The sequence below is a fragment of the Onychomys torridus genome, chromosome 3, assembly GCF_903995425.1.
Source record: "Onychomys torridus chromosome 3, mOncTor1.1, whole genome shotgun sequence".
Classification (NCBI taxonomy): domain Eukaryota; kingdom Metazoa; phylum Chordata; class Mammalia; order Rodentia; family Cricetidae; genus Onychomys; species Onychomys torridus.
Window position 1 is genome coordinate 80,507,004 of NC_050445.1, and position 12,196 is coordinate 80,519,199.

Consider the following 12,196-nt stretch of genomic DNA (forward strand, 5'->3'; position numbering starts at 1 on the left):
TTGGTCATGGTTTATGTGATCACCTGACCTAGAAAACCACTGCAAAATAGCTTTCTAAGATGAGCACATACTGCTGACAACCCCTACCAGTCAGAATTGACCACTTCCAACCCTCTGTTTCTAAAGCACTTTACCTCAGCCTCTGGCTACAGATGAGAAGGGATTATTTACACATGTACTGTGCTGCTAAACTAGGAACTTGAGGATATGGGTCATGGGATTCATTTGTCTCTTCAAACTTCCATTATGTCTTACCATACAGAAATAGCTCAAATCGATAAATAGAGGGTCATACCTCACAGAAAAACTATATCATATCTATAAGTATACACAAAGCATTTAGAAACAGCTAAATGTTGCCTACCTCTTTAGAACCTGGAACACTGCTGTGGTCTTTCTCCATTATCAGCCATCTAAGAACATTTGGGATAGAGATGTTTTTCCATGTTGGCCATGGGTTAACAAATCTCCCATCTTTTCCTTTCTTCGATTTAGTTACATCTTCCTCTAGTCTATAATCCAGTTTGAAGCTTTTCCTGGAAGACACATTTCCTCCTGAATTCTGTACTGAATTTTGGCGTTTCCTTACTGTTTCTTTAGGATATTGATAACTTGTCATTGGAGACTGGCTGTTTTCATTTTCATCCATGTCCTTTGGTGAGCTTTAAAAAGGAAAATACAAAGGGAGATTACCAAGTTTAACAAAAAGTCATTGTAGTAGTTTAAATGTAATTGGCCCCCATAATAAGGAGTGGCATTATTAGGAGATGTGGCTTTGTTGGAGCAGGTATGGCCTTGTTGGAGGAAGTGTGTCACTGTGGGGGTGGGTTCAAGCCATGCCCAGTGTCTCAGACCACTTCCTGTTACCTGCAAATAAAGATGCAGGACTCTCAGTTCCTTCTCCAGCACCATGTCTCCTGCATGCCACCATGTGGTACCATGATGATAATGGACTAAACCTCTGAAACTGTAAGCTGCCACCCCAGTTAAATGTTTTCCTTTATATGATCATGGTGTCTCTTCACAGGAATAAAAACCCTAAGTTAGTCATTAAAGAATATTAGTATCATTCTCAGACAATAATACTTTCCCAACCTTATAAGAATACTGTTTGTATTAACTCAAATGTTCTTGCTGCAAAATACAATTTTAAAATCCAGTATTACAACTCGCTAAAAAGAAAAGATGTTTGCCTTCCAGATAAACATGCCAGCCAAGCCTTTCAAAAATCCCTTCACTGTTGTAACCTAAAACAACATTATTTCCCTAGCCAGCATTTAGATATAAAACTGTCTGTTTCAATGACATTCTACAGAATAAACAGAAGCACTATTATGATTTAGGTACAAAGCACCCCTAAAAAATGTCATGTGTTAAAGGCTTGGTTCCCAGCAAAGCTCTCAAGATCATGGGGGCTCTGCCTTCATCAATGAAATGATCAACAGAAGGATTCAAAATCTAATCCACCACTGGGAGGTAAAGGAATTATGAAAGCCGGGGCCTGCTCTGATGGAGGATGCACACTGAAAAGAGACACGTTCCTACCCCCCCAGCCTCCCACAGGCCCAGAGACATGGAGCCCTCTACCACGTACAGAAACCTCTGTGAACCACAACAAATACTTGCTCTTTTTAAATTGCTTCCCTCAGGCACATATCACAGAAAAACAAAAATCAAAACTAATTCAAGCACTTTTCTGTATCCATAATTACAAATGTTCTTAACAATAAGGAAAGACCTGTTTAGTTTCTTAATGATACCACAGTAATTCAAGTGACTTACATATAACCCTACTAAGCTTAGTCATTCTCATACTGATGATAATCTACAACTTCTCCCCTAGAGAATATGAGTCCACCTGCCAAGGACAGAAACAGCACATTAATTAACCTAGTAACAACATAAATTCTAAGTAATTCAGACTTAAAACTGCCAAGACACTGCAGCATCCTAACTTTGAATAAATTTCCCACTTTTTCTTCATCTTAATTTTTTCCCCATCTATAAATGGAGATAAAGACATTATTGGTTCCTAGGGTTACTGAGAAGATTAAAGCATCTAAGTCAATGAAAGCACTTGGAAAGTTAGACACACACCAGCTCAGACAACCTTAGTTGCTACCCCAACCTTGTCACCCATATTCAAGACACCAAAATCCTTGATTGCGAATCATGCAGGAGCAAAGCTATTTAGAAGAGGAAAAAATAACACTTCAAAAGTATGAAGTTACCTGCTATGAAGACCTTCATCTCCTTCCTATTGACTGTATTAAGCAGACACTTGCTTTCTAATTGTTTAGAATCAATGCATACACAATTACACACTTTATAACCCTTAAAAAAAAAAAACAACAACAATAACAAGCACAAATTACAGGAAAACCAAATGTTATTTTCATGGCCACAGGGGTGTGAGAGAAAGAAAGGAAAAGAACACAGACCCCAAGAGGAAAGGCCCCCAATCTTGTTTCTCTAACGTGAGGGGAAACAGTCAACCATGTGGAGAATCACCACCAAAGAAAAGAAACCACAGCTAACAAAAGCCTCAGCAAACACTGTTGCCCAGACACCACTCTCTGGGGCAGTGCCTGGCAGCGAGAGAGGGGCTCACAGGCTTAAAATCCTAGGCAAACAACCTTTCTAATCCTCCTTTTTCTCACCTATAAAATACCTACCTACCTACCTACTCTGTAGAGGATCACACAATATAATGTACATTAAATACTTGGTACACACAAATGCTAATTCTTTTTTCTCTAACCAGTTAACTGACCAAACATTTAAATTCTTTATGTTCTAAAGCTTAAGTGTTCTGGGTGAAGTGCCTCAGTTCCCACAGACTCATTTTTTTGTCTTCAAATTTAAGCCTAGACTGAAGCCTTTACAAAGACAAAGTTCAGCTCACATCAGATGAGACAGTAAATTTAGATAAGCTTACATTACTATGTAAACAGATAATATATCTCATGGGAAGAGCTTACTGCATGCTACCTTTTGTGATAATGAATAGCTTCTGAGATATATGTACTTGTTACATATATACTTACATGTCTATATATTTACACACCTTTTAATATGGACATAGATTGTAATTGTACTTACTAATTAAATTTTGGCATGGATGCAAAAAAACAATAAAAAAGGAAAAAAGAAAAACAAGTATTTTGCTTCAAAGACGAAAACACTACATCAAAATAAGGTTTGGGGACAATATTTAGCAGTCTCCTGGAGCTAGGATATATAAAGCTAGAAAGATGTATTCAGAGGAGGAGGCCACCCTTGCACCTGCCCAGCCACATCAGGAAGGCCTGTCTATACTGTGGGCAAATGCAGAACACTGAGGATGCTGAAAAAGGGTCCTTAGGAAAGACAACTCTAGAAACAGGATGAAACTGAAAAGAACAGTGTGGAGACTAGAACCAGGGAGCTGGGTGTGGTGCACACTTCTTTAACCCCAGCACTCAGGAGGCAGAAACAGGTGGATCTCGGTGAGTTCCAGGACAGCCAGGGCTACATAAGAGACTCTTCTCAAACAAACAAACAAAAAACCAACTTAACCCTAGAGCCAGGGAGCTGGATTACTGAGTAGAAAAGAGAAGAAGCTTGGATCATCCACTAACCTCAAATCACTTATTACATGTTCATACGTTTCACTTAAATTAGGGCTGTTAGGAAGCCCTGAAGTTAAGGATCATAATCTCCAGTTTTTAATTAACATACCAAAAGCAGATAGCCCAATCAATAGAAAATGAGACAATAGCAAAGAGGAAAAGAATTATTAAAATAAATCCTAGCGTTGAGTTGATAAAGCAGCTGAAGTCAGTAAGATGTGAAAGCATTTGGATGGTTAAATTTTGGAAGCTTGTGGATGAGGTAGTAACCTGGCAGAACCCCAGTCAAGGCAGATTTATGACATGCTGAAATAGGGTCTAATGTCACGGGGAAGCAAGACTCCAAGCACAAAAGCCAATGTGCCCAAATGGAACTTGACAATCACGGGGTCCAAGCTGCTAGGAGGCTGCTCAGAATAACAGTGAGAGCACAGAGAGGGGTCTGGAGAATGAAACACATTGAGTGATGCCTGTTCCTTAGACAACACAGTTTTCCCCAGTGCCTGCTCATTTTCCTACCTCTGATTCCCTCAGGCTTTCACTCTAATCAATCTAGAATAAGTCCTGCACACCACATGACCATCTTCACTTTATACCTCTACACAAACACACATGTAATCTTCAGGGGTGGTCTTTGACAGGCCACCACATGCAAACAAGACAAAAGAGAAAGGCCCCAGGGCTTCTCCTGCAAAAGTCAGTAAGATGGTTCAGAAAGGCTTAGGCCTCTGGTCCTGCACATGTTCCTCTTGCCTCCAAACACCAGCCCTTAACCTGTGTTCCTCAGATGTATTAGTTCCTACCTTGAGACCACCCAGTGCCTCCATAGGGATTGTACATGTGATTTCCTAGCATCTGTGGGATGGAAAAAGGGGTGCATGAAAATTAGTAGTTACAGGATTATCTAGTACTTCCATGAAAAATGCCGTGCAGTACTAATGATGACACTACATGTATGCAGTTCTCTGCGAGAGAATGATGAGGAGAGGGATGAGAAGAACTGAACCATGACAATCCGGAATGATGCTTTTGGAGGCCAAGTCCTGAAAGGCCATTCAGTGAATGTGAAAATGACAACCTGAGCCCAGTACCATGGGGACATGGAGAGCCTGCCTGAGAGCTGAGTCATGGGTGAGAGGGCCTCTCCTCAACACCAGCCTCTGGCCACTCCGTTAGTGTCTATAGCAACAGTCTCACAAAGGACATCATTAAACACTAGATGGAATGACAATAAAATTAGAAATGAAGTGTATGTATTCAAAAGCTCCATATTTGAGCTTTTCAAACACAAATCTGTTACAAAAGATATGACAATTTCATATAGTAACTACCAAGTACACTGAGTATTAAATTTATTTAATAGCAGAAGGACTCATCCCTACATCTCTAACCAAAGGGAGGTCTGAAACCATGACATTTGGTAAAGAAAAGCCAGCCAAGTACAAATACTTTACTTCAATAACTGCACACATTGGTAAAATGCCCTCTAAAAACAAAAAATTCTTTATTTCAGAGTTGTTTCATACATTTGACATTTAAAACATGCCAACCCCGAGAACTGAATGTACTGCTTTATCATTTGAAAAGTTTGAAAAAAACACAACAGTAAAACATATGTTTGGGGCTTCAACATTTGCAAAAAATAAGGAAGCAGCAGATTAGAATTCCTACAACAGACATTTAATAGATACCAAGTGACTATTACACAACAATAATGCTGATGTTATATCTGGAATATTCAGAACGATATTTTCAGATATCAGACTGAATAAAGCTACCCTTACAATTTTATATTTGTTCACCTTTTCTTTATTTGAAAAGAAGGGTCCTTTTACTACAATGCTAGATAGCATAGGTTAAAAAATAACAGCATCCCAAATCTCTGAAATAGCAATAAAAAATTTCAGAAGAGTTGAATGAACACTACCCATCCTTGACATTCAGTAAGGCTTCAGAAGAGACCTCCAATAGATGCTAAGATAATTGATGTGTGGGTGAATATGCCCATGCCTGCGACTACACTATATAACAAAAAAAGAAATGTTCTGTGTGCAGAGCCCTCACTACATCACATACATCAACCTAGAAAGCAGGACATTGTCTGTCAATACATTTTTAACTTGCTCTTTCAACTTAATCAGTTTTGCTGAGAAACTACAGGAAACCAAAGCAAATAGGACATTTATATAGCATATAGAAACACACCTTCCATGAAGTATAACAACACTTAAAAAGTTATTGAGTCAAAAACATACCAGAATCATTATACATGTACAAAATATATTTAAATATATACACATACACCATGCATCTATACATCTGTCAAGCAATGTCTTAACAAGAAACAAGAACCCAGGATCCTTGTTTAAACACAATGGCCTCTTTGTAGTACTAAAATGAACATATGACACCATAGGTTATAGTATGTTGAACTGCCAGACAAGCACAAGTTGTTATCTGTACTAGGATTTATATTCAATAAAAGAGTGAAAAAATATGACATTTCTGCCTCATCAAGATGCTTCCCAGATGAAAGACAGTCTCAAAATATAAGACAAATTTGCTGAAATTCTTCTATTTCTCCCTTGATAATTTTATTTAACAAAAAAACTATGAAAATATTTGTTTCCTTACACCTTATGGAAATCATAGTATTTGCTTATATTTTAAAAAATTCAAATCTGTCTCATAAAATTCTAATCTAGTTATAGACAAAAAATTACTTGGACAAATAATTGACAAAAGAATACTAAACAAAAGTATGTAAGATTCAATAGCAAATTCTGAGAGGAATACATGCAAATATAATTCAACTCTTTGGAATACAAATTTGAGAACACATTTTCTTTGCAAAAGTAGTCAAGGACAGGGGGTACCCTGACAACTGGTGTCCCTGACAACAGGTGTCCCAACAGTGGGTGTCCTGACTGCACATTGCCAAAGGCTTTAAATATTCTTAACTATAAGACTAATTCAGTATATTGAATTAAAAGTCACTTCACAGCCTATTAAAAGATTTTAAATTACTAAACTATATGAACACTCTAGATGACTCCTCTACACATTTTTCCTTTTATGTAAGCAAGAAAACAAATATTTGATAACAATTAGAAGCAACAAAACAAGATAAATGGCCCCTGGGGTATCAGAGCACCTGTTGCTCTTACACAAGACCCAGGTATGGTTCCCAGCATCCAGATAGTGCCTCACAACCATACTTAACTCCAGTTCCAGGGGCTCCCACACCCTCCTCCATCATGAGACATGTACATGGTGCACATACAACCTGCAGGCAAAACACTCATATGTATAAAATACATAAATCTTTTTTTTTAAAAAAAAAAAACTTGTAAAACACTACTTAACACAACTGGACAATTCAGGATAATCACGTTATGGCAAATTTAAAAAATATGCATTAAAGTTTCTCAAAATGACATAGTTATTCTTCCTTTAATAGTTTTAAATACTACTAACCACAAAATGTAGATTTGTTCCTGGTAGTAATAATACCTAAATGCAATACAGAATTACATAGTTACATAGTTGAAGAGGTTGGTGGATGAAGGAAGAGACTAAGCTGATACTTCGTGGAACCTGAAACCAAGCTCAAAATATGCTAATTATCTTAAAGGTTTCTTCCTTTTCCTTAAGCCAATGTGGGTATTCTTCTCCTCTGCTGACTCTCACAACTACACTAAAAGAAAACTTTCTGTGAAAACACAACCCATGAAAAGAAATGGAGAACGGGTGTCTTTGTAGCTCCTGATAGAAAAGAGAGAGCAGTAGTGCATAGCTTGGTTTAACTTTGGTCATTGCTCCAACCTTGACTGCGTCAAATTCTGTAACCTTTAAAAAGTCACCTAACTTTGCTGGGACTCACTTTCATTCACCTATAAAATTAGATGACTGGGTCATAGCGTTAAAGTCCCTTCCACCTCTGGAACTATAACAACTTTTAGCTATGCCAAGACTCAGCTTAGCCTACCAAGCACCTGTCTCCTCTGACTGAGGCTTGCCCTAGCCAGGCCCTGCCACTTCCCCAAGTCTGAGGAAGCTTGTGCAGCCAGCCACTTGCTCTAAACTGACTGGAAAGAGCTTCACGAAGGATTGTTATCTGAGGACAGACATTGGAAATGTAATGTCATGGTTTAAAAATAGGCCAGTGGTCTTTCAGAGCACAAGAAGGCATTTCAGAAGAGGCTATATGGCAAATGTGAAACGAACACTAAGATGTAACTAGAGAGTGACTGTGATAAAGTATCTGTCATGTTGTATTTAACAAACACTGTTTGAAAGACCACTTAAGATCTAGTTTTCCAAGTATTAAGGGAAGGGGAAATGGGTGGGGTGGGGGGTAAGCTTAAGCTCCAACCCGAAGCAGCTATACAGATGTCAGCTTGCTGCCTATCACATTTATGGAAGTCAGCTTTGGAGGATGAAAATGGTAGTCTTTAGAATAAGCATTTCCAAAACCACTGACTCAAGTTCACAGAACTATGAGGAATCCTTACCTGGCAAGTAGCTCATACTGATGGTCATGTGATACACAGGGTCAGTGATATTGAAAAGACTCATAACCTCCTGAATGTATGGCCAACAAGGGACTTTGTGTGTTGGACATGAGGGGTGGGGTATAAAAGCATGCAAGTCTCTAAAGGTTGCTAGAGCTCAGAATTTACTTACTGAAGTAGCAGGATGACAGATTTGTTACTCTGTTCAAGATGCCATGTGTATCACACCCTTTCAAAAAAAAGGAGAAAAAGAAAAAGGCACTACTGGGTCAGACCCTACCCAACCATCCCCTGCCTCTTCAGCACAGACCAAGCATCCGAGGGCGGCCTCGAGACAGTTTCAGGTCAACTAATAAAAACCACAAGGTTCAAAAAGGCAGAGACTCTTAAGTCCAACTCAGTACACTCTGCTAATAAACAGAGAGCATGTGGCAAATTACAAAAGCATATTTTAAAACAGAACATAATTAAAAAGAATTGACTATCAGGAAAAATCACAAATATTTAAAAATAAATAACTTCAACTGGGTAGAGGTGGAACAGTCCTTTAACCCCAGCACTCTGGAGGCAGAGACAGGTGGACCTCTGAGTTCAAGGTCAGCCTATTCTATAGAGTGAGTTCCAGGACAGCTAGGGCTGTTACAGAGAGAAGCCCTGTCTCAAAAAAAAAACAAAAGAATTAACTAATTAATTAATTAAATACTTCCAAACATTGCCACTTATATTTCTTTCTATGCTTTAGTTTCATAATTCTTAGTCCAGTATCTAGCACACAATACATCTTCAATAACTATAAACCACTATTTTATCACATTTGAAAACATGTATATCAATACATGGACTAAAGACAATGACATAAATAAATGGAAATGGAATCAACTCTGGAATGCATCTTCACTTTTATATCTGAATAATGGAGATCCTAGTGTTCTTGGAATTCACACCAATCTTAAAAATAAGACGGCTATTGTGTCCAAGACTCCTACCAGCTCCAGAGCCCCTTCTGGATTCATGTGGAGGCTCTTACAAGCCTTGAGAGTCTCTTAGTTTTGAAAATAATCATCTTTTCTACCTTCATCTCCCTTTACTGTCCCCTAGAAGAAAAGACTGCAAACTTCCAATACTAATACTGACCCAGCACTTCCCACAGGGTTTGGAGCCCCAGCTAAAATTTCCACAATGGGAACAGCACAAAAGCCAAGCAATGTCAGCTCTAAATAAATCATGCTTACAGCATTTCAGTGTCCTCCTCTTCATTCAAAGAGTGCTTATCTCAGTACTTCCCACCTCCTCTCAATGGTCAAACCAAGTTGACAAGAAAGGATCTTGGGATGCAGGAGAGATGGCTCAGAGGTTGAGAGCACTGGCTGATCTTCCAGAGGTCTTGAGTTCAATTCCCAGGAAACATTTGGTGGCTCACAACCATCTATGTGTTCCAGTGCTCTCTTCTGCAATGCAGTGCAGGTATACAGGCAGAGCACTGTGTACACAATAAATAAGTAAATCTTCTTAAAAAACAAAACCAAAAACAAGGATCTGATTTTCAACATGTGACTTATAAGCCTTCTCAAAATATGTCTTGTCTGACGTAGAACAAAGTCTTATGCCTCTGATTCTCAGTGCTGGCTGCACATCAGAAATGACTGTGGAGATTGTTTGTTTGTTTGTTTGTTTGTTGAGACAGGGTTTCTCTGTGTTGCCCTGGCTGTCCTGGAACTTGCTTTGTAGCCCAAGCTAGCCTATAAATCAGAGAGATCATCCAGCCTCTGCCTCCCTTGAGTGCTGAGGTTAAAGGCGTGCCACCACCACTGAAGATTTTTAAACTGTGCCTGAGGCTACTGAGTGAAAACTTTGAAAAGGGGGAACTTACTCAGGGTCCAAGAACCTGAGCTTGCTTTACCCAGCAGGGCTGCATAAGGGGATGATTTGACCACCGGCATAGTTACCAGGTGTTTGGAAGGGGCTAGACTTAACTGTACAGTGTGCTTTGATCTAGCAAGGGGGAGATCTTTTGCTTTGGCATTGTTATAAAAAGCCCTTTTGAATAAATGGAAAAGACTGTTGGCTATTGACCCAGGTCCTCCTGAAGCTATCCTGTGTTTCTGTCTTTCTCCTCTTTGCTATCTTTCTACCTAATATTTTCTTATCCCTCTCTCCTCATCAGAACCCTTGAAAAGGCAGGAGCTGGCCTTCCACATATTGCACCAGAACTTGGGACGTGGGTACAAAGAAGATAAGTAAAGGAGAGAAGGAGATGCTGCTATAGGAGCAGCTGGTCATGTCCAGTTATGAATTAAGGATTAAGTGATGGTACTCTTTGGGAGTAAAACTGTATATAGATAAAGCAGAGTGGCTAAAAGTTAAGCTGAAGCAAGTAGTAAAAGTTAGGCTGAAGCAAGTTTCTCTCACTGTCTAGGTTTCTCTCTTTTTCTCTCAATTTCTACCTACTAAATTAGGTAAAAATATAGGATTTCAGTATAGGGATATTGTGTAGGAGGAAACTTAAGGTAAGAGTAGAATTGCCCTAGTTCCGGACCTGGTGCACAGGAATGAGCAGCCACTGTGGACTTAGCAGTCTGAGAAAGAGGAAACAATATAAGGCAGGGAAATAGTCACCAGATGTTTGTATATTCACTTTAGAGAGTCTGAAAACCAGAGAAGTTAAGGTAGAGCAGCAGCAAGTGCAGAGGTCTTGGAGTTTGTAGAGGAGCAGTGTCCTTGGTTCTCTGACTATGGGACCTGGATGCAGACTCATGGGGGAGAACCGGAGTCAAAATGCAACAACATTATGAGGAGCATGGGATGGAAAAGACCACACTGGAAGCTTTTGGTTTGTGGTCACTAATTTGGGACAGTTTGGATCTGAGTCCTGAGTAGCAGGGGGGAATTTTCCCTGAGGCAGACACTGGTGAAACAAAACCTTCCACTCTGCCAGAGCTGCTGCTAAATGGGGGTGCTTTTACAAAATCATTCACTCAGCGTTCGTCCCCTCTTGGCCATGAAGCAGAGTTTAAGGAACAGAAGTCTTGGGATGAGACAAGGGAGGAAGTGGAGGGCTTGAGAGACTTAGTAATTTCTCTTTCTCAAAACTTGTAGGCTCTTCAGGTCTCTCCTTCTCAGAAGGGTACTCATCTTCCTTCTGCAATGGCAGAATTAGACTCACTTGGGGAATCATCTATCAGAATGGTAAAGTTGCCCATAGTTGTCCTGGTGCAAAAACCTCCCAGAGCATGGCAAACCCTTGCTGCTAGTCCTGTGTCTCTCCTTCAAGCCAATATTAGAGAAACAGCTAGCAGAGGGAAGGAGGTGCAAGGATTTCAAATGTTTTCCATAACTGAATAGCCAGATGTCCAGGATAATACTGAGTCTGTGAAAGCTGGAAGGAAATGGAGCCCAGAGCCACACTACTTCTGGTTGCCAGTGGCAAACCAATGCATGGCTCCTTTAAGAGACAAGTTCCTGATACCCACTAGCTGAGAAGAAAGCTTTTTGAAGAGTTTTACAGCAGCTCAGTATGGTAATTCCACTTTCACCCTAGGGCAGCTATCCTAGGGAAGGCTACCGGAAAATGCAGAGACTTGTTTGAATTGGGTTGTTGAACTGCAACAAGTTTTGGTAGAGGGGCCACTATAAAGACTCCAAAACCACTAACAAGTTAGGCTCTGATTTCAAACTTTCAGGTGAACTTTAAAACTGGTTTCGAACTGACTTTGAACTTCAAACTTCAGAAATGGAACGGTTTTGACTTCCCCTAAAAATTTAACTATAGTTAAAATTCATGATTCATGTGCTCTGTCTTGTTGGAGGAAAATGTAAATAGTTCTGTTAAGAGCCACTTTAGATGTTTGCTAAAGTTTGTAAAGTGTAAATAGTCCTATTGAGAGTTTGCTTTTGGATGTAAGTTTGTAAGAATTGTAAATAAGTATAGTAATATTCATGCTGGAATTATGTTAACCTGTTGATATTAATGAACCATGGTTTGGTGAAGCTAAGGGAGTCTTAAGGTTTGATGCGGTTGCATCAGGAGTTTACTGATTTAAAGAAGGGCTTGGTGCAGCTGAGGCTGCTATA

General features: G+C 39.5%; 1 protein-coding gene across 5 annotated transcripts in view; it reads right to left on the minus strand.

The window, feature by feature from the left end:
- Napepld (N-acyl phosphatidylethanolamine phospholipase D) overlaps positions 1-12,196 on the minus strand; it is a 43,695-nt gene that overhangs the window by 24,502 nt on the left and 6,997 nt on the right. For all 5 annotated transcript variants that reach the window (XM_036180897.1, XM_036180901.1, XM_036180900.1 and 2 more), the window contains exon 2: positions 365-662. In XM_036180897.1, the coding sequence (XP_036036790.1) occupies positions 365-662 (298 nt within the window). The remainder of the gene's footprint in view (positions 1-364; positions 663-12,196) is intronic.